The sequence below is a fragment of the Delphinus delphis genome, chromosome 4, assembly GCF_949987515.2.
Source record: "Delphinus delphis chromosome 4, mDelDel1.2, whole genome shotgun sequence".
NCBI classification, from domain to species: domain Eukaryota; kingdom Metazoa; phylum Chordata; class Mammalia; order Artiodactyla; family Delphinidae; genus Delphinus; species Delphinus delphis.
In genome coordinates, this window is record NC_082686.1 from 95,915,607 (window position 1) to 95,937,544 (window position 21,938).

General features: G+C 35.4%; 1 protein-coding gene across 4 annotated transcripts in view; it reads right to left on the reverse strand.

Moving 5' to 3' along the window:
- The window catches only part of PRKCI (protein kinase C iota), a 79,536-nt gene that overhangs the window by 6,925 nt on the left and 50,673 nt on the right, over positions 1–21,938 (reverse strand). For 3 of the 4 annotated variants that reach the window (XM_060011155.1, XM_060011157.1, XM_060011154.1), the window contains 9 exons: positions 14,732–14,908; positions 12,919–13,016; positions 12,075–12,161; positions 10,335–10,470; positions 4,826–4,913; positions 3,687–3,812; positions 2,440–2,519; positions 595–684; positions 103–218 (listed from right to left, as the gene is read on the reverse strand). In XM_060011155.1, the coding sequence (XP_059867138.1) occupies positions 103–218; positions 595–684; positions 2,440–2,519; positions 3,687–3,812; positions 4,826–4,913; positions 10,335–10,470; positions 12,075–12,161; positions 12,919–13,016; positions 14,732–14,908 (998 nt within the window). The remainder of the gene's footprint in view (positions 1–102; positions 219–594; positions 685–2,439; positions 2,520–3,686; positions 3,813–4,825; positions 4,914–10,334; positions 10,471–12,074; positions 12,162–12,918; positions 13,017–14,731; positions 14,909–21,938) is intronic. The other variant, XM_060011153.1, reaches the window with a different exon arrangement.

A 21,938-nucleotide genomic window follows, 5' to 3' on the forward strand; every position in this document is an offset into this window, starting at 1 on the left:
AGATAAAATACAGCATAATCTGATAATGAAACACTGTGAAGCCATTAAAAATGGGACTTCCAAAGAACTTTAAAAATATTTTCAGTCTATAGAACTACTTACTCATCATCTGGAGTGAGCTGGACAGGTTCATTAGTAAACTGAGAATCAAAGTTGTCCAAACCAAATTCCCCAGAAATATTTGGTTTAAAGGGAGGTACCACCTGCTTTTGCTCCATCTAGAAAAGACATAGTGGATGACAGCTCAAGCCTGCATTCTTAGAAATATTCCACCTCTACATTTCTCCTCTGTCCTCAGATATTTCCCAGTCTTATTAAAATGAGTCCCTAGGCATTGTTCTACAATATTCACAATGATGGAAATAATTTACAAATCTGAACATTGATGCAGGCCTCAATAATATTACAACCTGCTCCATTAAATTAATGTTCTAAGCTTTTACTGTTTCAAAAGCTTTTTTAAAAGCACTGAAGACAGTGGTTTTAAATTATTTAAGCTGTGATATACTAGTTTTTCAATATTCTTTTAAGTTAATAAATTTTGGCCCAAGAAAATAATGAAACCTAATATATTAAACAGTCCAATTTACATACCATATCCCAATCAACATTTCGGAAGAATGGGTGTCCCTGAATATCAGCAAATCCTGTTTGAGGATGACAACCCAATCGTTCCTTTGGGTCCTATGGTGGAAAGAAATGTTTCAAGAACTGGGTGAATATCCTGCTTTAGAATAAATCATCTTTGTGACCTGTGTTTTGTGTCTATTATATGATACCTTTATGTCTGAACTCAGAATGGTCTACCTTTCTTTTCTAGAAGGTGCAACACTAGATACTCAAATGAGTATCTGAAGCTTGTGACAAGTAAGATTTCTTCATGGCTCTCTCTCCAGCTATCCTTGTAATTCAAGTGGAGAGATGTCGCCACACCCTGCTAAAGAAAAATGGGAGGAAAAAGAACAGCAGAATCAACTGGGCAGCATCCAGCTCTTTCTTTCACATGGGTTAGAGCGATAGTCAAAATATGCAAACCCCCAAACTTTACAAGTTTGTTTTTTAGCTCAATTTAAAAGCCCTATGCCCAATTACAACAACCATAATCTGTGTATAGCGCAACAATACAACCATTATTTGAATCAATGGACTGAGAAGCGGCCTGCAACTTATAAAATTATCATGAATGAGAACATGTTCCCATTTTTCTTTGCAGTAAAAGGCATTTTGTTTTGCATATTGACACTTCTCACCTTCACTTTTCACTGTGGTAAAGCTTAGGTTTCCAGTTTAAATCTTTCCTCACATAAAATACTCATTTAAAACAAGCTTGCATTTCTTATTTTATTAAAATTCATCATTATCTTATCTATTTATCTTAGAAAATAAATGCAGGGCTTCCCTGGTGGCGCAGTGGTTAAGAATCCGCCTGCCGATGCAGGGGACATGGGTTTGAGCCCTGGTCCGGGAAGATTCCACATGCCATGGAGCAACTAAGCCCTTGCGCCACAACTACTGAGCCCGCAAGCCACAACTACTGAGGCCCGTGCTCCTAGAGCCCGTGCTCTGCAACAAGAGAAGCCACCGCAATGAGAAGCCCACGCACTGCAACAAAGAGTAGCCCCCATTCGCTGCAACCAGGGAAAACCCCACGCAGCAATGAAGACCCAACACAGCCAAAAATTAAAAAATAAATAAAATTTATATATAAAAAAAAAGAAGAAGTAGATTGGTGGTAGAGAGAGGGCTCTTTAAATAAATAAATAAATAAATGCATATCAGCCCACTTTCTACCTACCATTTATTTAAAATAAGATTTTAACGTAAGAATTGGAAAATTGGTTGGTGTGGAAAAAACCTACACATTTGGTGTTAGAAGCGTTATGAGTAAAGATAGTTCAGAATCGTAATCTTAGATAGATCCTAAAACTCTTCTAGCCTACCAACTGCAACAAACAACAGAATTTTCAGATGTTCAGATTTTTTAAAGCGCCAATGATAGCATTTCATTTCTTCTGAATATTATCTAATTATAGGGTTGTGATATGAGAATCTGCAGGGAACACTACTGCACTAAGTGCTCAATAAGTTAAGACATTCTATGAATAATAATCTAAAGAAAACTGAAAAACAGAGCTGAAAGTACAATTGAGGCTATCCCCAGAGATGCAATTTTTCCCTGAGTACATGGTATTTTTCATTTACATTAAAAACACCGTATGTAATATAAAGCTGGGGGTAAATTATATTGGCAAAATGGAAAGAATACCTCACCTCAGGATCTAATTCTGTCAACCTACTCTTTGCTGAAGAGACAAGTTCCAGATCTAACTGAAAAATTACATACTCTGATGTTTTGGAATTTTACGTTGCCTGAACCTCTCCTTACCAGCTTCATTTGTATAGAGATAAATCACTAAAGATTTTATACACAATTTATACCTTGTTGAGGAAGCTCTTCAGGACACTTGCAGCTTTTACAGACAAAGAACGTGGTATGCGAATTTGTTTTTCCAAAATAACTAGAAAGATAAAATTTATGGCGTTATATTTAACTTTTACAGGGCTTTAATCTTTATATTTTTATTATGAGGTATTTAAGGCATTCTAGCAGAAAAAAACAAAAACATTACATACACTACCTAAGCGTCCTGTGTACTTTCCCAGTCCCATTCCTCTCCTTCCTTCTCAGAGACAGCCTCTATCTACTCTGAACAGTTTTTATCATTATATGCATATGTTTTATTCTTTGACTACCTTACCTTAGTTTCCTCATCTGTAAAATTGGAATAAAAATAATACCTGATTCATTGGGGTGTTATGAGGTTTAAATGAGTTAGTATCTGTAAAATGTGTGGCACATATTACTAAATTCGATTTTATTAGACGTTGCCAAATTATTCTCCAAAGCTGTTCTGTCCATTTTCACTCCATTTTCATTTCACACCAGAGTTCCAGTTGCTCCATATCCTCACCAGCACTAGTATTATCAGACTTTCAAGTTTTTGCCAAATGTGTAGGTAGAAAATGGTAGCTCATTAACATTTTCACGTGCACACCCCTAATTAGCAGTGAGGTTGAACGTCTTTCCATATATTCCACAGTCAGCTGGATTTCCTATGACATGAAATATCCATTCATTTCCTGTGACGGCCTTAATTATGAAATGTAGAATTTTATGGCAGTCTTCGCACTTTTTTGGACTGTGTGTTGGTTGGGGAGGGGTCCTTGTGCTTGTCTGCTTGTTTCCGTTCTGTTCAATTCTTTGTATTTCCAATTGTGGGACTTTTTTCTTCACCTTTTGATCCCTCTTATCTTCTTGGTACTCTACTTTTTCCCCATATTTCTGTTGGACTTATGCATTCAGCCTTGTGGTCCAGGTGAAAAGACTGTCCTCTCCAGCTACACAATTCTTTCCTCCAATCTCTGTGATGTACAATCTGAAGGAACCTCTTTGTTATGATTTTGAGTATGAGAAGGTAACTGGCAAATGTGAACAGACTAAGAGGTAGGAAGGATAGATCAAAACAACAACAACAACAAAAACAAACTCAAAGCCTCACATGTTAAGGACTATATTGTCCAGATTATTCTCCTCTTTCTTACTCAAGGTAATAACTTGAGCCATCCTCATTCATGCTCTAGAATAGATTATTCACAGTGAATCTCTGTAAAACACTGCAAATTACCTTGAAAAAGATAATCCTCTGTGTTTTGATCAGGATTATCAGAGCTCCCAACAATATCAAATGGAGACCTTCCTGCCATCATCTCAAACATTAGTACTCCAAGAGCCCACCAGTCGACACTGAAACCTTCAAAAAGAAATTTTAAAGCAACAAATTATCCATTCTGCATTCTAAAAAGTCAGTAATTTGAGATTCATTTTATTACATAATAAAAAAAAATAAACATAATGAAAAAGTAAACTCGAAATGCATTACAACTATCATGGTAGGCATGGAGGATTATAGGAATATTTCACTTAACAAAAAGGAGAGGTACCTAAAAGATAACTTTAAAAATAAAATATGGAAAATGGAACATAAGTTTCGCTTCCCAAATATGTCTGTAATTTCAGACTCATAGCCTGTATCTAATATTTTGTTTTGAGGATATAATGAAATTGTATTTGAGAATAACCTTCCTTGATCTGAAACGTGATCTTCTGCTAGCTGACTAAAGATCCTTGAAGGACTTTGGAACTGGATTATGAGCAGCTATCAGAAATACCCATCCTCCTTTACAGCTGCTGGAATCAAAGGGCCAGAACCCAAAGGGTCAAATGTTTTCTTGAGATAAACATATCTTCTGGTTCCTGGCGAGCAGGCAATCTTTCCTCCATCTTTCAGATTCCTGGGGGAAATACCCTAGGAAATCTGAACAATCTTCCAGAGGTTTATGACTCTGGAGTCACATGGCTGATTAAATCCCAACGCTGCCACTTTCCAGCTATATGACCTTGGGCAAGTTATTTAACCTTTCTGTACATCAGTTTCCTTGTTTGCAAAATGTGAATTAACAGTGCTTACCTCATAGGATTATTAAGAGGATTAACAGTTAACATATGCAAACTGCTTAGAATAGTGCCCAGTACTCTTAAGTGCTTGCTACTAATAAAATATTATTCAAATTTGCGCCCCCAAATACTGCCAAGGTCCCACCATCTCTGATTTCAGAATTTGGGGGTTTTATGTAGGTTTTAAGAAGATCAAGAAAGTTTATGTTAATAAGCTCAGTATTGAAATACTATAGTGTACTATAATGCAATTGGTACCATATTTAACCACCCTTCTAGCACATAGCCAAAATACCACCAATTTATTACCATAATCTTCTCCTCGTAAAATTTCAGGAGCAATGTAATTAGGAGTACCACAGAAAGTGCTGGTTGTATCTCCTGGCCGTAATCCTTCCTTTTATTAAAAAAAAGGAAAAAAAATAATAAGATGCAAAATCTGTTTTAAATTCACCTCGTTTATTTCATCTACCATATAAGGTCAGCATCTATAGGTAATATATTGAGCTTAAATAAAATATCACTAGCACAGGTGCCTTTACTATTAAAATCATGGGTTGCTACTAAATACCTTAAAAAAAACCTGTCCTCATTAGATGTAGGTAAACAGTCAGTTCAATTAAGATAAAAACTGCACTTAAAATAATTTATACTCAAGTAAAATTATAATAGAAAAACTTAAATTACATGAGTAAAAGGAATCATATTTTATGAAGAAAAGAAGCTCTTTAAATCCCACCTCCTAACACAACCACTGCTGGCATTATGATGTTTCCCTTCTGGTCATTTCTCCTAAGGCACACGTTTTTTGGTTTTGTATTTTAATAGCTACAGGATGGAGGAAATTAAGGTAAAACACACTAATATGTATAAATAGAGAAACTACACAATAACAAATGGAACAATCACCAAGAAGTTAAAACAAACTTGTATGCAGCTAACAACACAGCCTCAAAATACAACTAGTAAAAATGGACAAAATTATTAAGAGGACTTCACAATCCCTGCTATTGCCTGAATGTTTACGTGCCCCTAATATTCTTATGCTGAAGCCCTAATGTGATAGCATTAGGGGGCTTTGGGGAGGTAATTAGATCATAAGGTTTGAGCCCCATGATGGGATTCATGTTCTTATAAGAAGAGAAAGAGAGCTAGCCCCTTTCTTTCTCTCTCCCCACCATTTGAGGATACAATGGGAAGACAGCCATCTGCAAACCACGAAGAATGCCTTTACTCTTCTGCAAACCAGGAGGGGTGCCTTCAGACACCAAATCTGCCAGCACCTTCATCTTGGACTTCCCACTCTCCAGAACCACGAGACATAAGTGTTTGTTGCTTAAGCCACCTAATCTGTAGTACCTTGTTATAGCAGCCTGGACTGATAGTACAATCCTCAATCATGACAGGTAATTTTAACACATTTATATCAAAAAATGGTAGGTCATACCAACAAAAAAATTAGTAAGCAGAGAAAGATTTGGACAAACGCTAGAGTTTAAAATATGTATAGTTTACATACATATAGAATATATATATCTACGTGTATGTGTGGAGAAATGGAAAAGGAGGGAGAGACTCCTTGAATGCAAAACAGAGATTACATACCCTTTTTAAAGTACATTTGGGATACTGACCAAATACTAAGGCATAAAAGAAACCTCAATAAATTTCAAAGGACTAGTATCATTCAGACCGTTCTTGCGCCACAGGCAATTAAATGCGAAAGAGCCAAAACAATCTTGAGAAAGAAAAGAGTTGGAGGAATCAAGCTCCCTGACTTCAGACTATACTACAAAGTTACAGTAATGAAAACAGTGTGCTACTGGCACAAAAACAGACACATAGATCAATGGAACAGAAAGAGAGAGTCCATAAATAAGCCCATTCACTTGTGGTTAGTTAGTCTATGAAAAAGGAAGCAAAAGTATACAATGGAGAAAAGACAGTCTCTTCAATTAGTGCTGGAAAAACAGGCCATCTACATGTAAAAGAATGAAATTAGAATATTTTCGCACACCATATACAAAAATAAACTCAAAATGGATTGAAGACCTAAATATAAGACCAGAAACCACAAAACTCCTAAAAGAAAACATAGGCAGAATACTCTTTGACATATATTGTACCAATATATATATATTTTTGATCTATCTTCTAAGGCAAAGGAAACAAAAGCAAAAATAAACAAATGGGACCTAATTAAACTTAAAAGTTTTTGCACAGCAAAGGAAACCACTGACAAAATACTACTGGAATACTACTCAGCCACAAAAACGAATGAGATTTTGCCATTAACAACAACATAGATAGACTTGGAGGGTTATTATGCTATTGAAATAAGTCAGACAGAGAAAGACAAATACTGTATGCTATCACTTATACATGGAATTTAAAAAATAAAACAAATAAATGAATATAGTAACAACAACAAAAACAGACTCACAGATATAGAGAATAAACTAGTGGCTACCAGTGGGGAGAGGGAGAGGGAGAAGGAAGGGACAGAATAGAGGTAGGAGATTAAGAGGCACAAACTACTATGTATAAAATAAATAAGCTACAAGGGTATATTGTACAGCACAGGGAATATAGTCCAATTTTACAATAACTATAAATGGACTACAATCTTTAAAAACCGTAAATCACTATGTTGTACATCTGAAACTTACATAATACTATAAATCAACCATACCTCAATTAAAACTAAAAATAATAAAAAGATAGTCTAAATACAAGCTGAATAATACTAAATATACAATTAAGCGTCTGCTTTTTTTACTTTATAGCTATGTAATTTCCCATGTAATTACAGACTTCGTATTACTAATAACTACAAATCCAACTCAACATATGTACCTAGAATCTAATCATTTCCCTATTGTTAAATTACATGGTACAAAATTCCAAACAAAAAGGTTGGGGGGGAAGATATACACTAAGAATCAAGCCTTCCTCCCATTCTTGTCCCTGACGCATCCAGTTCCAGCTCCCTAGGGAGAGCCACTGTCATGAGGTTCTTATGTGTTCCTACAGAGATATTCTGGGCGTGATGTATGTATCTGTCTTCAAATTTTACACTATTATATATAACACTAACACAAACATCTAGAAGAAATATTTAGTAATATATGTTGTGACTCCAAGGATTTTTTAAAGATCTCTAACAGGGATATATATGTTATTTTTGTATACAGGCATACATGGAGATACTGCAGTTTGCTTTCAGACCCCCATTTATGACATCACAATAAATTGAGTCACATGAATATCTTTGGTTTCCCAGTGCATATAAAAATTATGTTTACACTACACTGTAATCTATTAAGTGTGCAAAAGCATTATGTCTAAAAAACAAAGTGAATACCTTAAATAAAAAATACTTTAAACACAACATTGTAAATCAACTATATTTCAATAAAAATTTTAAAAAAAACTTTATTGCTAAAAAATGCTAACAAGAACTTCCCCTGGTGGTCCAGTGGTTAAGAATCTGCCTTCCAACGCAGGGGATGAGGGTTCAATCCCTGGTCGGGGAACTAAGATTCCACATGCTTCAGGGCAACTAAGTCTGCACGCTGCAACTACTGAGCCCACATGCTCTGGAGCCCATGCACAACTAGAGAGAAGCCTGCGCGCTGCAGCAAAAGATTCTGTGTGCTGCAACTAAGACCCAATGCAGCCAAAAATAAATAAATAATAAATAAATAAATATTAAAAAAAAATGCTAACCATCATCTGACAACACAGGGTTGCCAAAAAACATCAACTTGTAGAAAACACAATATCTGTGAAGCACAGTAAAATGAAGTATGCCTGTACAAAGAAATATGAATGTGATTTAAGTTGTTTTGTATTATGGGCAATGGCTTGACATACAGTCTCATGGTGAGTGACATGCACTTTCCAGGTAAGACTCAGAGGCAAGGGATGCAGTTTGTTAACTTGTAAAAGAACTATACTAAATCATTCACCTTTTGACTGGATATCTGAACATAGGCCCATCAGCTAAATTATTTACAACATAACATAGATATTATTATAACACACCCTGCTGATAAAAAATAGTTAAAGGCACATCAATTCACAAAATAGCTGGTTTTTCAGTCAATTAAAAAAAATCAGTGTTCATAAAATATTCCAAACATAACTCTGAAGATGTTAATTGCAGTTTTCATATGCCTCCAGTCATCACTATTCTCTGCATTCTTTTTAAACTTTTTAAATACATTTTATAAAGTCTTTATTGAATTTGTTACAATATTGCTTCTGTTTTATGTTTTGGTATTTTGGCCACAAGGCATGTGGGATCTTAGCTCCCCGATCAGGGATCAGACCTGCACCCCCTGCATTGGAAGGCGAAGTCTTAACCACTGGAACGCCAGGGAAATCCCTCTTTTTTTTTTTTTAATATTTATTTATTTAGGCGACGCAGGATCTTCATTGCCGAGTACGTGATCTTTAGTTGTGGCATGCAGGATCTAGTTCCCTGACCAGGGATCAAACCCGGACGCCCTCCACTGGGAGAGTGGAGTCTTAACCGCTGGACCACCAGGGAAGTCCCTGCATTCTTTATATAAAAGTATCTAGTGAGAAACTGAAGAAATTAAATTAATTAAACCTGGAGAAACTGAAAAAAAACTTGAATGATTTAGATTTACCAAAGAATAATTATAAGGAAAAAAAATTTATCCAATATATGCTCAAGGTCAGACATTAGTTAAGTTTAAATACTGATGTTAAGTCATAAGATAAAAACATTCAAATTTCCAGTGGATTTATTTCCCATAAGGTTTAACATCGGGCATAAATATGTTAGTTGGAAAAGAAACAAAGTACTGTTGGTTAAGTCTCTGAACACAAGTTCCAATCCTGGTGTTATTTCCTACTAATAACACCAAATAGCTCCTGGAGAAGGAGGCAGAAAAGGAGGTAAGCAAGACAACCAACTTAAAGAACTACTGAATAAAACCTCTCAGATTTATCAAAGATCGTGATTAATTTGATTGAGGATCTCTGGAAAGAATGGGAATATATAACAAACCATTATTATTTTTCATTAAGAGTAACAAAAAGATCAAGTGATTTTTCTCTAATAATATCTTCCAGGCAAAACAGGATGCCCAAATTTCTTTGAATAAAAAGAACCAGGCTCTGGAGGCACATCCCTCAGGTGAAGGGGGAAAGGCAAATAACACATTCACATGCTTGTTGGCAAATTCACTGTGTGAAGATAATTCGGTCCCAGCTATTTTGACAAGGAGAGTAGCCCCCTACACATCTCCTGGAAAAAGGCTGGACCCGTAAATGAAACATTGTTACAAAAAGAATAAAACACCAAGAAATAAAGGACATGTCCTGAGAGTAACTAAAATTCTTATTTTGCTTTATTGAATTTTATGTCAGATATTTAAATTTAAATATATAAAAAATGTTAGATTTCCCAGGAAAATCTTGAGTGCATCATTAAGAGTCACAATTAAATGGCAAAAACTGGAAGGTGATATGCAAGCAGTTTTACAGTTGTGGGTTTGTAGACAGTTTTTACCTCCAAGTTTTCTTCAAGAGTGTCACAACTTTGAAGATAAAAAATTACAGAAAATAAAAATAACTTAACTCTTATAGCACATATAACGCTCACAGAAAATATGGAATTTTGTAAATGGCTAGGAAATCAGTGCATTTGTCTTTGTTTAGGATACTTTTTGGAATTCTAGCACAAAGTAGCACTTATTTCCCCATCATTAAATATAAAGTTATTTGACTGAAACAATTTCCTGAGCTGCTGAGATCTTCTGAATAACTAGAAATTTCCCCTCACCTTACACATGCCATAGTCAGTGAGTTTAATGTGTCCTTCAGAGTCCAGCAACACGTTGTCCAATTTCAAATCTCTATAAATTATCCCCCGTTCATGAAGATAATTTAATGCTAGACTGATTTCTGCGGAGTAAAATCTAAAATAAAATGAAAAATTACTCATTTGCTTCAAATTTTTAAATTGTGGTAAGTGCCTACAGAAAGGTATTTAAATCCTACTCTCATCTGCAAACCAGAACATCAAAATCATGTCAAAAGATTTTTTTCTCTCAATGTTTTTAAGGAACAGTACCAAAACACAAATTGAAGCGCCACTTTAAGATAGCTGAGCCCTAAACACAACTATAAAGTTCCAATCTAAATTAAACCCGTACTTTTCATAAGGTTTAATTTGAAAGTCTCAAGCAGGGATTCTTAATCTGGGCCCTCGGATGGACTTCAGAAAGTCCACACTCCTACCACTGGACGCAAGCAGAATTTGGTGGTAAGCAGAATTTTTGACCTGAATAATGAAAATGAAACACCCTAGCTGGCTTTGGGCTGCTTTGGTGAATGTTATCATGATCATGTCTGGAGGTACATAATACACACCTTCCAGCTACTTAATTCTAAGAATAGGGAACTTGAGCTCTTATCCTATACTCTGGTTCCTAGAAAAGCAAAGATGATATAAAACCAGAACGGGCACTTTAATACAATAAAAACAAGACTATTTTCCCCAAGTCCAGCTGAACAAACAAGGAACAAATACCGGCTATATTCACAATTCAAAATATCATCTGTGGCTTTGCCATGAAGGGTGACCATTTGCTAAAGCCTACATAAATAATGAACATACAGTAAATTAAACAACAACAGCAGCAGTTTGGCCCCGAGACAGAGTAATACACTTTATATCTTCTTATAAAATTGAAAGCTATTATCTCTTTTTGACAAGAAATATCAATGAATAGCGAGATTTCCACTAAAGTTATTTTTTAAAATCAATCTCTAACCTTTGTTACATACATATACAAACTCACATGCTTCATTTTGGCATTACTCTTGTGAAGTGCAAAAGGGTAGAATTACTGCTAATTATGAGTAAAAAACAAAATAAAACATGGCACTCATGGATTAAACTTCTTATCCTTCCCCACCTAAGTCCTCCAACAATTTACAATCCTGTATAAGAATATCAGATTAAGGACACTAAACAAATAAATGATATTTAATACTCTTTTCTCTTATTAATCAACATGTATGGGATCAGAGGGGGGGAAGCCAAAGCCAGAACAATTCAGAAATTATAATTATGGAAGAACAGTCGATTACATAATAGGTTAAGAGGAATTGTTTTATTACTCTCAAGTATATATGAATAATAATCTTCTAATGAAAAACTGTCAGCGATCACTGCAAACTTGATAAGATTAATAAGTGTTTATAAATTCATTAATTATCTTAGTGGCTGATACTGAATAGAGAAAATATTTGAAAATAATTGAATTTCGTAGACTAAAGGTTTCCGCTTTAACATTGTTTATACTTCTCAATTGCTTATAATTATATTATTATATATGTAATATATATCACATTATAATATAATTTAACTGTTAGCTTAGCCTTTACATGACTTATAAAGAATTAGCTCGTATCAAAATAAATGATTTATCTACTGTTTTCAACCACTGGCATATAAAAAGTCCCATAGCTCCTCCCACCAAACTTCAACACAAGCAAACAATAAACAAAAACTAACCTGGCATGTTCTTCAGGAAGTTTTCTTTGTCGCTGCATATGAAACATTAGATCTCCTCCATTAACATACTCTATGACAAAGAACAATCTAAAAAACAGAAGAGAACACATGAAACCAAGATCCAAAATAAGGTGGTGTAACTTTGCATTTTAAAACTATAGAGACCAGTCACAGCATAGAGAGCATTCTACATGATTCACCCTTAACAAAAATTCCAGGAATTTGGTGGAAACGAAGGGTGATTGGAGTAGAAAGCTGTTTAATCACAGAAGATACAAGAAAGTAAATCAGAAAGATAATTTGTAACCTGCTACTTCTATTCTAAAGTATTGGGTTGGCCAAAAAGTTCGTTTGGGTTTTTCCATAAGATCTTAACGAAAAGCCCAAATGAACTTTGTGGCCAAGCCAACAGTACCATTTGCAATCCAGAGCTCTCACTCCCACCCCAGTTTTAGAATGTGCAATGTGTAAGTCATTTTCAACTGTCACTTAAGGCAAAAGAAGTTAGAATCTATCCCCTTAATTAAACTCTAGGAACATTTAAGTCCTATAACTAGAATCTTGGTGATATTTAAAAGGTTGGATTTCTACTGCCATAATTAGGACCTGGCTATTTTTTTTTTTTTTTTTTTTTGCCTAAAGCAGGTAATTTCCTAATGCTGATCCAATGTCAAATTGATATCACTGGTTGGAGTATGAGTAGCAGGAAATTACAAGCATAGTACTGTTGTGTCTGTCTCCATGTGACTTCCACTTCAGGAATTACTGTAGAAAGGGGTTCTTATTGTGTAATATACCAAAATGTGTAAAACCCAGGTATCATTCCATTATCTTTCAATCTTACCTGCTTTCTGTCTGGAAGCAAGAATGCAGCCCAACAAGAAAAGGGTGATTAGATGCCTGCTCAAAAACATGCTTCTCTGTCTGTACCCAGTCAATATCCTATTTTAAAATACAAAAGAAATCTATGTCAAACTGAAATGATATCATCAAAACTATGATAAATTTGTTCTTAGTAATTCTATTACCATAAATGCAATTATTAACTAACTAGGCTAAATATCAAAAGCATTGATAATCATGAAATAGTAATTTATATACAAAGAGAAAATACTACCAGTAAATCTTTCGATATTATGCAACACTCTAGAAAACTTTACAAAGCTCAAGTACTTGCCCTTGATAATAATATGGTTTGATTTTTATTTTTAAAAAAATCCAATAATCCTCAGATAACTTTATTTATTTATTTATCTGGCTGTGTTAGGTCTTCATTGCTGCACGCAGCCTTTCTCGAGTTGTGGTGAGCAGGGGCTACTCTTCGTTGTGGTGCACGGGCTTCTCATTGTTGTGGCTTCTCTTGTTGAAGAGCACGGGCTCTAGGCGTGCAGGCTTCAGGAGTTTTGGCGTGTGGGCTCAGTAGTTGTGGCTCAGTAATAGTCCATTGTATATATGTACCACATCTTCCTTATCCATTCATTTGCTGGTGGACATTTAGGCTGTTTCCATGTCTTGGCTATTGTGAATAGTGCTGCTATGAACATAGGGGTGCATGCATCTTTATGAATTACAGTTTTGTCCGGATATATGGCCAGGAGTGGGATTGTTGGGTCATGTGGCAATTCTATTTTTAGTTTTTTAAGGAACCTCCGTACTGTTCTCCATAGTGGCTGTATCAATTTACATTCCCACCAACAGTGCAAGAGGGTTCCCTTTTCTCCACATCCTCTCCAGCATTTGTTTGTAGATTTTCTGATGATGCCCATTCTAACTGGTGTGAGGTCATACTTTATTGTAGTTTTGATTTGCATTTCTCTAACAATTAGTGATGTTGAGCAGCTTTTCATGTGCCTCTTGGCCATCTGTATGTCTTCTTTGGAGAAATGTCTATTTAGGTCTTCTGCCCATTTTTGGATTGAGTTGCTTGTTTTTTTAATATTGAGCTGCATGAGCTGTATATATATTTTGGAGATTAATCGTTTGTCCATTGATTCATTTGCAAATATTTTTCTCCCATTCTGAGGGTTGTCTTTTCTTCTTGTTTATAGTTTCCTTTGCTGTGCAAAAGCTTTTAAGTTTCATTAGGTTCCATTTGTTTATTTTTGTTTTTATTTCCATTACTCTAGGAGGTGGGTCAAAAAAGATCTTGCTGTGATTTATGTCAAAGAGTATTCTTCCTATGTTTTCCTCTCTGAAACAACCATTATTGACACTTAACTTCTACAAACTTACAATTAGTTATATTAAAAATAAATGTGATAAATACTCAAAACTAATTATTTTATCACATGTAACCGTTATCTATGCTCTTGCGGTTATTTACAACTGTTACATCTGTACGTAGTTGTGGCTCACAGGCTCTAGAGTGCAGGCTCAGTAGTTGTGGTGCATGGGCTTAGTTGCTCCACAGGATATGGGATCCTCTCAGACCAAGGATCGAACCCATGTCCCCTGCACTGGCAGGCGGATTCTTAACCACTGTGCCACCAGGGAAGTCCCCATCAGATAACTTTAAATATACCTTAAATAATCTGTTTGAAGCATGTATTTAGAAAAGTAGGCTGAAATAATAAGCATAAACATTGAGGTTTTTTTCTGAAATAGTACACTTAAGCCAACTTAACAGTTTAGAGGTAATAAAACATCATAGTGCTCACCTCATCATCATTGACAAGCTCCTTTTTCACAACTTTCATTGCATAAATACGATCTGTTTTTTTTAATCGCACCAATAGTACTTTGGCATAACTTCCTCTTCCTATTACCCGGAGCAAATCAAAATCCTGAAGACCTAAACTGGATGAAGCTTTGCCACTTTCCCTGGTGTTCATTGCCTGTTGAGAACATTTATACCAAACAGTTATACCTGAAGTATTTTGCATAACACAATATACTTCTAACACCTAGTTATACCTATAAGATTTTTAAATATTTTCTGATTTAAGTTCTAATTAGTTTCTTACATCATTCCAAATGATATAATCTAACTACTCAAGAGGTAGGATGAATTCATGAGTTGAGGTCAGAGGGGTGGTGTTAGGAAAGGAGAAGGAGTTGAAATCTGAGAAACATTGAAGGATGTCTTGGAATCTGATAATTTTTGGGTATGGAGGCCGTGGAGACACATGAATAAAAAAATGACACTAACTTCGGTGACTGGGACTCTGAAGGTGCCACTGCTAGAAACATGAAGTGTGAGCACATGGTAAGATTGACAGAGTTGATGAGATAATGAGCTCGATTTTCATACTGAAATTAGAAGTTACAATGGGACATCAAGATGAAAGAGTCTGCCAGAAGCTTAATGTATGAAATCTCAGTTAAGCTACAGGCAGAAAACAAGCATGAGGCAGTTCAGTTAATGTAAAACATTCTTTGCTATACAATACCAAGACTCCTGTGGAATGACAAAGTCAGCCCTGTAATTCATTCACAAGTAGAAACTTAGGCTTCTGGAAATTTATAAAGAAGACTAAAGATAATCTTTTATTAGATGCCTGCAAAATTCCCAGCATACAACCAACAGATATACTCATGAGAATTAAGTACGAATTTTCTGAAGTGAAGAGTATCAGCAAAAGCAAGGAGCAAATTTTCAGAAAGATAAACTAGTAAGCACAAAACAGGAAAGAAAAAAGTATTATGAAAATTGAAGGAGAATGATTATCCAAAACAAAATTTAGAAATAATAATTTGACTTGGTAATAAGAATAAATAAAAAGGAGTGAAAGAAACCAGATTAGGGCAGATTAAGAAAGCAGAAAATGGTAAAAAGATAAAGCAATGTATAGACTTTAAATATGGTTAACTGGAAGCTATAAAAGAGAATCAAATGGAATGAAAGCACAGTTCCTTCACATAAACAATAATAAGGCTGAATGAAATGACAGAAGCCAGAAAACAGTGGAATGTCACCTTTTAAATGGCTCACCCCTTCCCCCCTTGCTTATCTACAATCCTACAGCCTGTAAAAAGAGCCTTCAAAATGAAAATGAAATAAATACATTTTCAGACAAACAAAAACTAAGGAAATCCGTCACTAGTTGGTTCTCACTCAAGGAAATATTGAGTTCTTCAAGAAGAAGAAAGATGATCTCATATGGAAGGCAGACACACAGAACAAAAGCAGAACAAAAAGAATAAAATGTGGATAAACCTAAATAAGGATTGACTGTTTAAAAACACTAACACACACATACAGAATTTTAAAATATGACAAAAATAGCAATAAAGACAGGAAGGGAGCATGAGTGAATTTAAAGTGTTCTAAGGTCCTTGCATATCTTGGAAAATGGTAAAAAGTATTATTAATAATTTGTATTGAATTTAAATAAGTTAAGGGTATAAGATGCAATCTCTAGAACAACCAGTAATAAAAAAGCAAAAGAATGCGAAACAAGCTAAAAGAGGTGAGGAAAAAAAAAAAAATTAACCCAAAAGAAGGCTAGAAAAGTAACATAAACAGATGATACAGAAAACACAGTAAATTGGTAGATTTAAATGCAAATAAGTTGTTAGTTTAAATATACTTACATTAAATGTAACAATACATAAATATTAAAACACACTAAATACTACAGCTAAGGACTATCAAACCAGAGGGGGAAGTCCAATTCTATGATGTTAATAAGATATATATGTGTACAGAAATGTTCAAAGTAAAAGGGTAAGAAACTATATACCATGTAATCACTAACCAAAAGAGAGCTGTAGCTAAATTAACATGAGACAAAGTAGCTGTGGCCAACTGTGGTAGGCTGGCTTCTACGAGGACCCCAGTGATCCCCACCTCCTAGTATTCATGCCCTTGTGTAATCCCCTCGAGTATAGGCTGGACCTAATGACTAGCTTCTGATGAAAAAAATATGGCAAAAATGAAGGGACAGCACTTCTGAGACTAGGTTACAAAAGACTGTGAGGTCTGTTTTGCTGGCATTCAATCTCTGGATCTTATTGCTTGCTTGCTCTGATGAAGCAAACTGCCTTGCTGTGAGCTGCCCTATGGAGAGGCCACATGTCAAGGAAGTGAATCCTGCCAACAATGAGGTGAGTAAGTATGGAAGCAGTTTCTTCCTCAGTTGAGCCTTGAGACGACAGCAGTCTTTGCCAGTACACTGACTGCAGCCTCTAAGGGACTCTGAGACAAGAACCTGGATTCCTGACCCACAGAAATTATGACATAATAAATTTTGTTGTTTTAAGCCACTATATTTTAAGGTAATTTGTTACACAGCAATTACTTAACATAAGGACTTTAGGCAAGGAAGCATTACTACAAATAGAGAGGGGTATTTCTTTAAGAAAAAGCATTAAACCAATGTAAGATACTATGATTCTAAATCTACATGTATTCAATAACATAGCCTCAAAATATGTAAAGCAAAAACTAACAAAACTAAAAGGGACGGGTAAATTCTAAGTGAAAACTGTTTGTAGGGAAAGAACATGCAGTCAGTGAGGTAACAGAAGACTGAATAACACTGTTACTACTCTTGACTTAATTGATCTGTATAGAATACTTCACCCAACAACTACAGAATATATTATATTCAAAAATACATATGGAACATTCACCAATGCCTGTGTGCTTGGTCTTCAATCAAGTTTCAAAAAAGTTCAAAAGACTGAAATCACACAGAATAGAATACATTCTCTGATGTGCAGCAGAATTAAGCTACTCAATACAATAATAAAAAAAATTCCCACGTATTTGAAAATTAATTAGTATATCAATACTTTTAAATAATACATGGATCAAAGAAGAAATCATAATACAGATTAAGATATATTTAAAAGTGAATTACACAGATGGCCAGTAGGCAAATGAAAAGATGCTCAACTTCACTAATTATTAGAGAGATGCAAATCAAAACCACAATGAAATACCACCTCACACCAGTCAGAATGGCCATCACTAAAAAGTCTACAAATAACAAATGCTGGAGAGGGTGTGGAGAAAAGGGAACCGTCCTACACTGTTGGTAGGAATGTAAGTTGGTACAGCCACTATGGAAAACAGTATGGAGGTTCCTTAAAAAGTAAAAATAGAACTACCATATGATCCAGCAATCCCACTACTGGGCATATACCCTGAGAGAACCATAATTCAAAGAGTCATGTACCACAACGTTCATTGCAGCACTATTTACAATAGCCAGGACATGGAAGTCACCTAAGTGTCCATCAACAGATGAATGAGTAAAGATGATGTGGTACATATATACCATGGAATACTACCAGCCATAAAAAAAAAGAGAATGAAATAATGCCATTTGCAGCAACATGGATACAACTAGAGATTATCATACTAAGTCAGAAAGAGAAAGACAAATTCCATATGATATCACTTATTTGTGGAATCTAAAATATGGCATAAATGAACCTATCTACAAAACAGAAACAGACTCATAGACACAGAGAACAGATTTGTGGTTGCCAGGGGCAGGAGGGGGGGTGGGGGAGGGATGGACTAGGAATTTGGGATTAGCAGATGCAAACTATTACATTTAGAATGGATAAACAACAAGGTCCTAATGTATAGCACAAGGAACTATATTCAGTATCCTGTGATAAACCATAATGGAAAAGAATATTAAAAAAAGAATGTATTAAAAAAAAGTGAATGACAAAAAAGCATAAGGAAATAATGAGAAGAGAAATCAATGCAATAGAATAGGATATAAGCATTCAACAAAGAGCCAAAAGTTAGTTCTTTGAAAAGACTAATAAATTGACATCCCCTTGGCAAAACTGATGAAGAAAAAGGGAATGCACAGTAACTTTTTATCAGGAGTAAAAAAGGATATCATTTCATATTCTCAGCAATTAACAACTTTGTGTCAATTTGAAAATTTAGGTTAGACAAATTCCAAGGAATAGCACAAGAGGAAACAGAGAAGCTAAATTGCCCTAGATCTATTCAGAAATAGAACCTAGAATCAAATCCTTCCCACGAAACAAACAAACAAAAAAAACAAACCAAAAAAACCCTCCAGGCCCAGAGTGCTTTTCTGGTGAATTCTTCCAAAAATGTAAGAAAGAAATAATGTCAATCTTATAAGAATTCTCCTTGGGAATAGGAAAAATTCCAAAATCATTTTATGAGCCCAGTATTATTTTGATACCAAAACTCACAATTTTGATACCAAAATTCACAATCCAATACAAAAAGGGAAAATTACAGGTCAATGATTCTTGTTAATAATTTTTTCAAAAACCTAAAATAAATGTTGGCGAATCAGATCTACCAATATACAAAGAGAATTATACATCATGACACAGGGAGTTTATTCCAGAAATGAAAAACAGGCTTAACATTTGAAATTTACTGAAATTGGGCTTCCCTGGTGGTGCAGTGGTTAAGAATCCACCTGCCAACACAGGAGATACGGGTTCGAGCCCTGGTCGGGGAAGATCCCACATGCCGCGGAGCAACTAAGCCCATGCACCACAACTGAAGCCTGCGCACCTAGAGCCCATGCTCCGCAATAAGAGAAGCCACTGCAATGAGAAGCCCACGCACAGCAACGAAGAGTAGCCCCCACCTGCCGCAACCAGAGAAAGCCCGTGTGCAGCAACAAAGACCCAACACAGCCAAAATAAATAAATAAATTTAAATTAAAAAAAAGAATGAAATTTACACATGATCAACCCCACAAATGCCATAAAATGTTGTTGATAAAATTCAATATCTTTTCAAGATGAAAAAAAAAATCTTAGCCAACTAGGAATAGAGACAAACTCCCTCATTCTGATAAGGGTATCTATAGAATAAAAACCTAGAGCAAACATCAAACTTAATGATAAGATATTGGAAGATTTCTGTCTGAGATGTGGAACAAGACAATAATATCTGATTGTTACTTCTTTTCAACATCATGTTGATCATTTATAGAGGTCCTTGCTAACTCAATAAGGTAAGAAACCTGAAAAAAATCTATAAGATTGGAAAAGGAAGAAATGAAACTGTTATTCATAAGATGATCATATATGTAGAAAATCTAATAGTATCTTTAGATAGCTATTAGAATTAATAAGTGAATTTAGCAAGGTCTCAGGATACAAGGCAATTTAGGAAAAAAACCTTATTTCCATATAACAATATTAAATAGACAATTAAAGTTTAAAAGAATACCATTTACCTCCAATATCTCTAGTGCAAGAACTTTGAAAACTATAAAACACTGACAGAAATGAAAGAAGACCTAAGTCAATGGAAGAACGTGTCATGCTCATGGATCGAGGACTTAATATTGTAGATATCACTGTTCCTGAAATTGATCAACAGGTTTGGTTTATTTCCTTGATTCTATGGAAACTAGTGAGCTAATTCTAAAATTTACATGGAAATTCAAAAAGCTAGTAAGAGTAGCCAAGAACAAATTCCCAGAACAAAGTAGAACTTTACTAGATATAAAAGACTTATTATAAACCTATAATAATAATGACAGTATATCAGCATAAGAATAAATAAATGATGGAAAATAAAAAGGAATCCAGAAATAGACCATGTAATAATGGGCATATAATTGATGAAAAGATACCTCTGCAGAATAATGGAGGAAAGTATAGTCTTTTCAATGTCTTCAATAATCTTGGAAAAGACAGAGATTTCTTAAACAGGCTCCAAAATCTCTATCCAAAAAAGAACAGACAGATGTAGACAGCCTTCAGAATGGGAGAAAATATTTGCAAAGGAAGCAACTGACAAAGGATTAATCTCCAAAATATACAAGCAGCTCATGCAGCTCAAAATCAATAAAACAAACAACCCAATCCAAAAATGGGCAGAAGACCTAAATAGACATTTCTCCAAAGAAGATATACAGACTGCCAACAAACACATGAAAGAATGCTCAACTTCATTAATCATTAGAGAAATGCAAATCAAAACTACAATGAGGTATCACCTCACACCAGTCAGAATGGCCATCATCAAAAAATCTGCAAACAATAAATGTTGGAGAGGGCGTGGAGAAAAGGGAACCCTCTTGCACTGCTGGTGGGAATGTAAACTGATACAGCTACTATGGAGAACAGTATGGAGATTCCTTAAAAAACTAAAAATAGAATTACCATATGACCCAGCAATCCCACTACTGGGCATATACCCTGAGAAAACCATAATTCAAAAAGAGTCATGGGGGGGCTTCCCTGGTGGCACAGTGGTTGAGAGTCCGCCTGCCGATGCAGGGGACACGGGTTCATGCCCTGGTCTGGGAAGATCCCATATGCTGCAGAGCAGCTAGGCCTGTGAGCCATGGCCGCTGAGCCTGCACGTCCGGAGCCTGTGTTCCGCAACAGGAGAGGCCACAACAGTGAGAGGCGCGTGTACAGCCAAAAAAAAAAAAAAGAGTCATTTTCCACAATGTTCATTGCAGTACTCTTTATAATAGCCAGGACATGGAAGCAACCTAAGTGTCCAGCAACAGATGAATGGATAAAGAAGATGTGGCACATATATACAATGGAATATTATTCAACCATAAAGAGAAATGAAATTGAGTTATTTGTAGTGAGTTGGATGGACCTAGAGTCTGTCATACAGAGTAAAGTAAGTCAGAAAGAGAAAAACAAATTCCGTATGCTAACACATATATATGGAATCTAAAAAAAAAATGGTTCTGATGAACCTAGGGGCAGGACAGGAATAAAGACGCAGATGTAGAGAATGGACTTGAGGACTCGGGGAGGGGGAAAGGTAAGCTGGGACGAAGTGAGAGAGTAGCATTGACATATAGACACTACCAAATGTAAAATAGATAGCTGATCAGCCCGGTGCTTTGTGACCACCTAGAGGGATGTGATAGGGAGGGTGGGCGGGAGATGCAAGAGGGAGGGGATATGGGGATATATGTATGCATA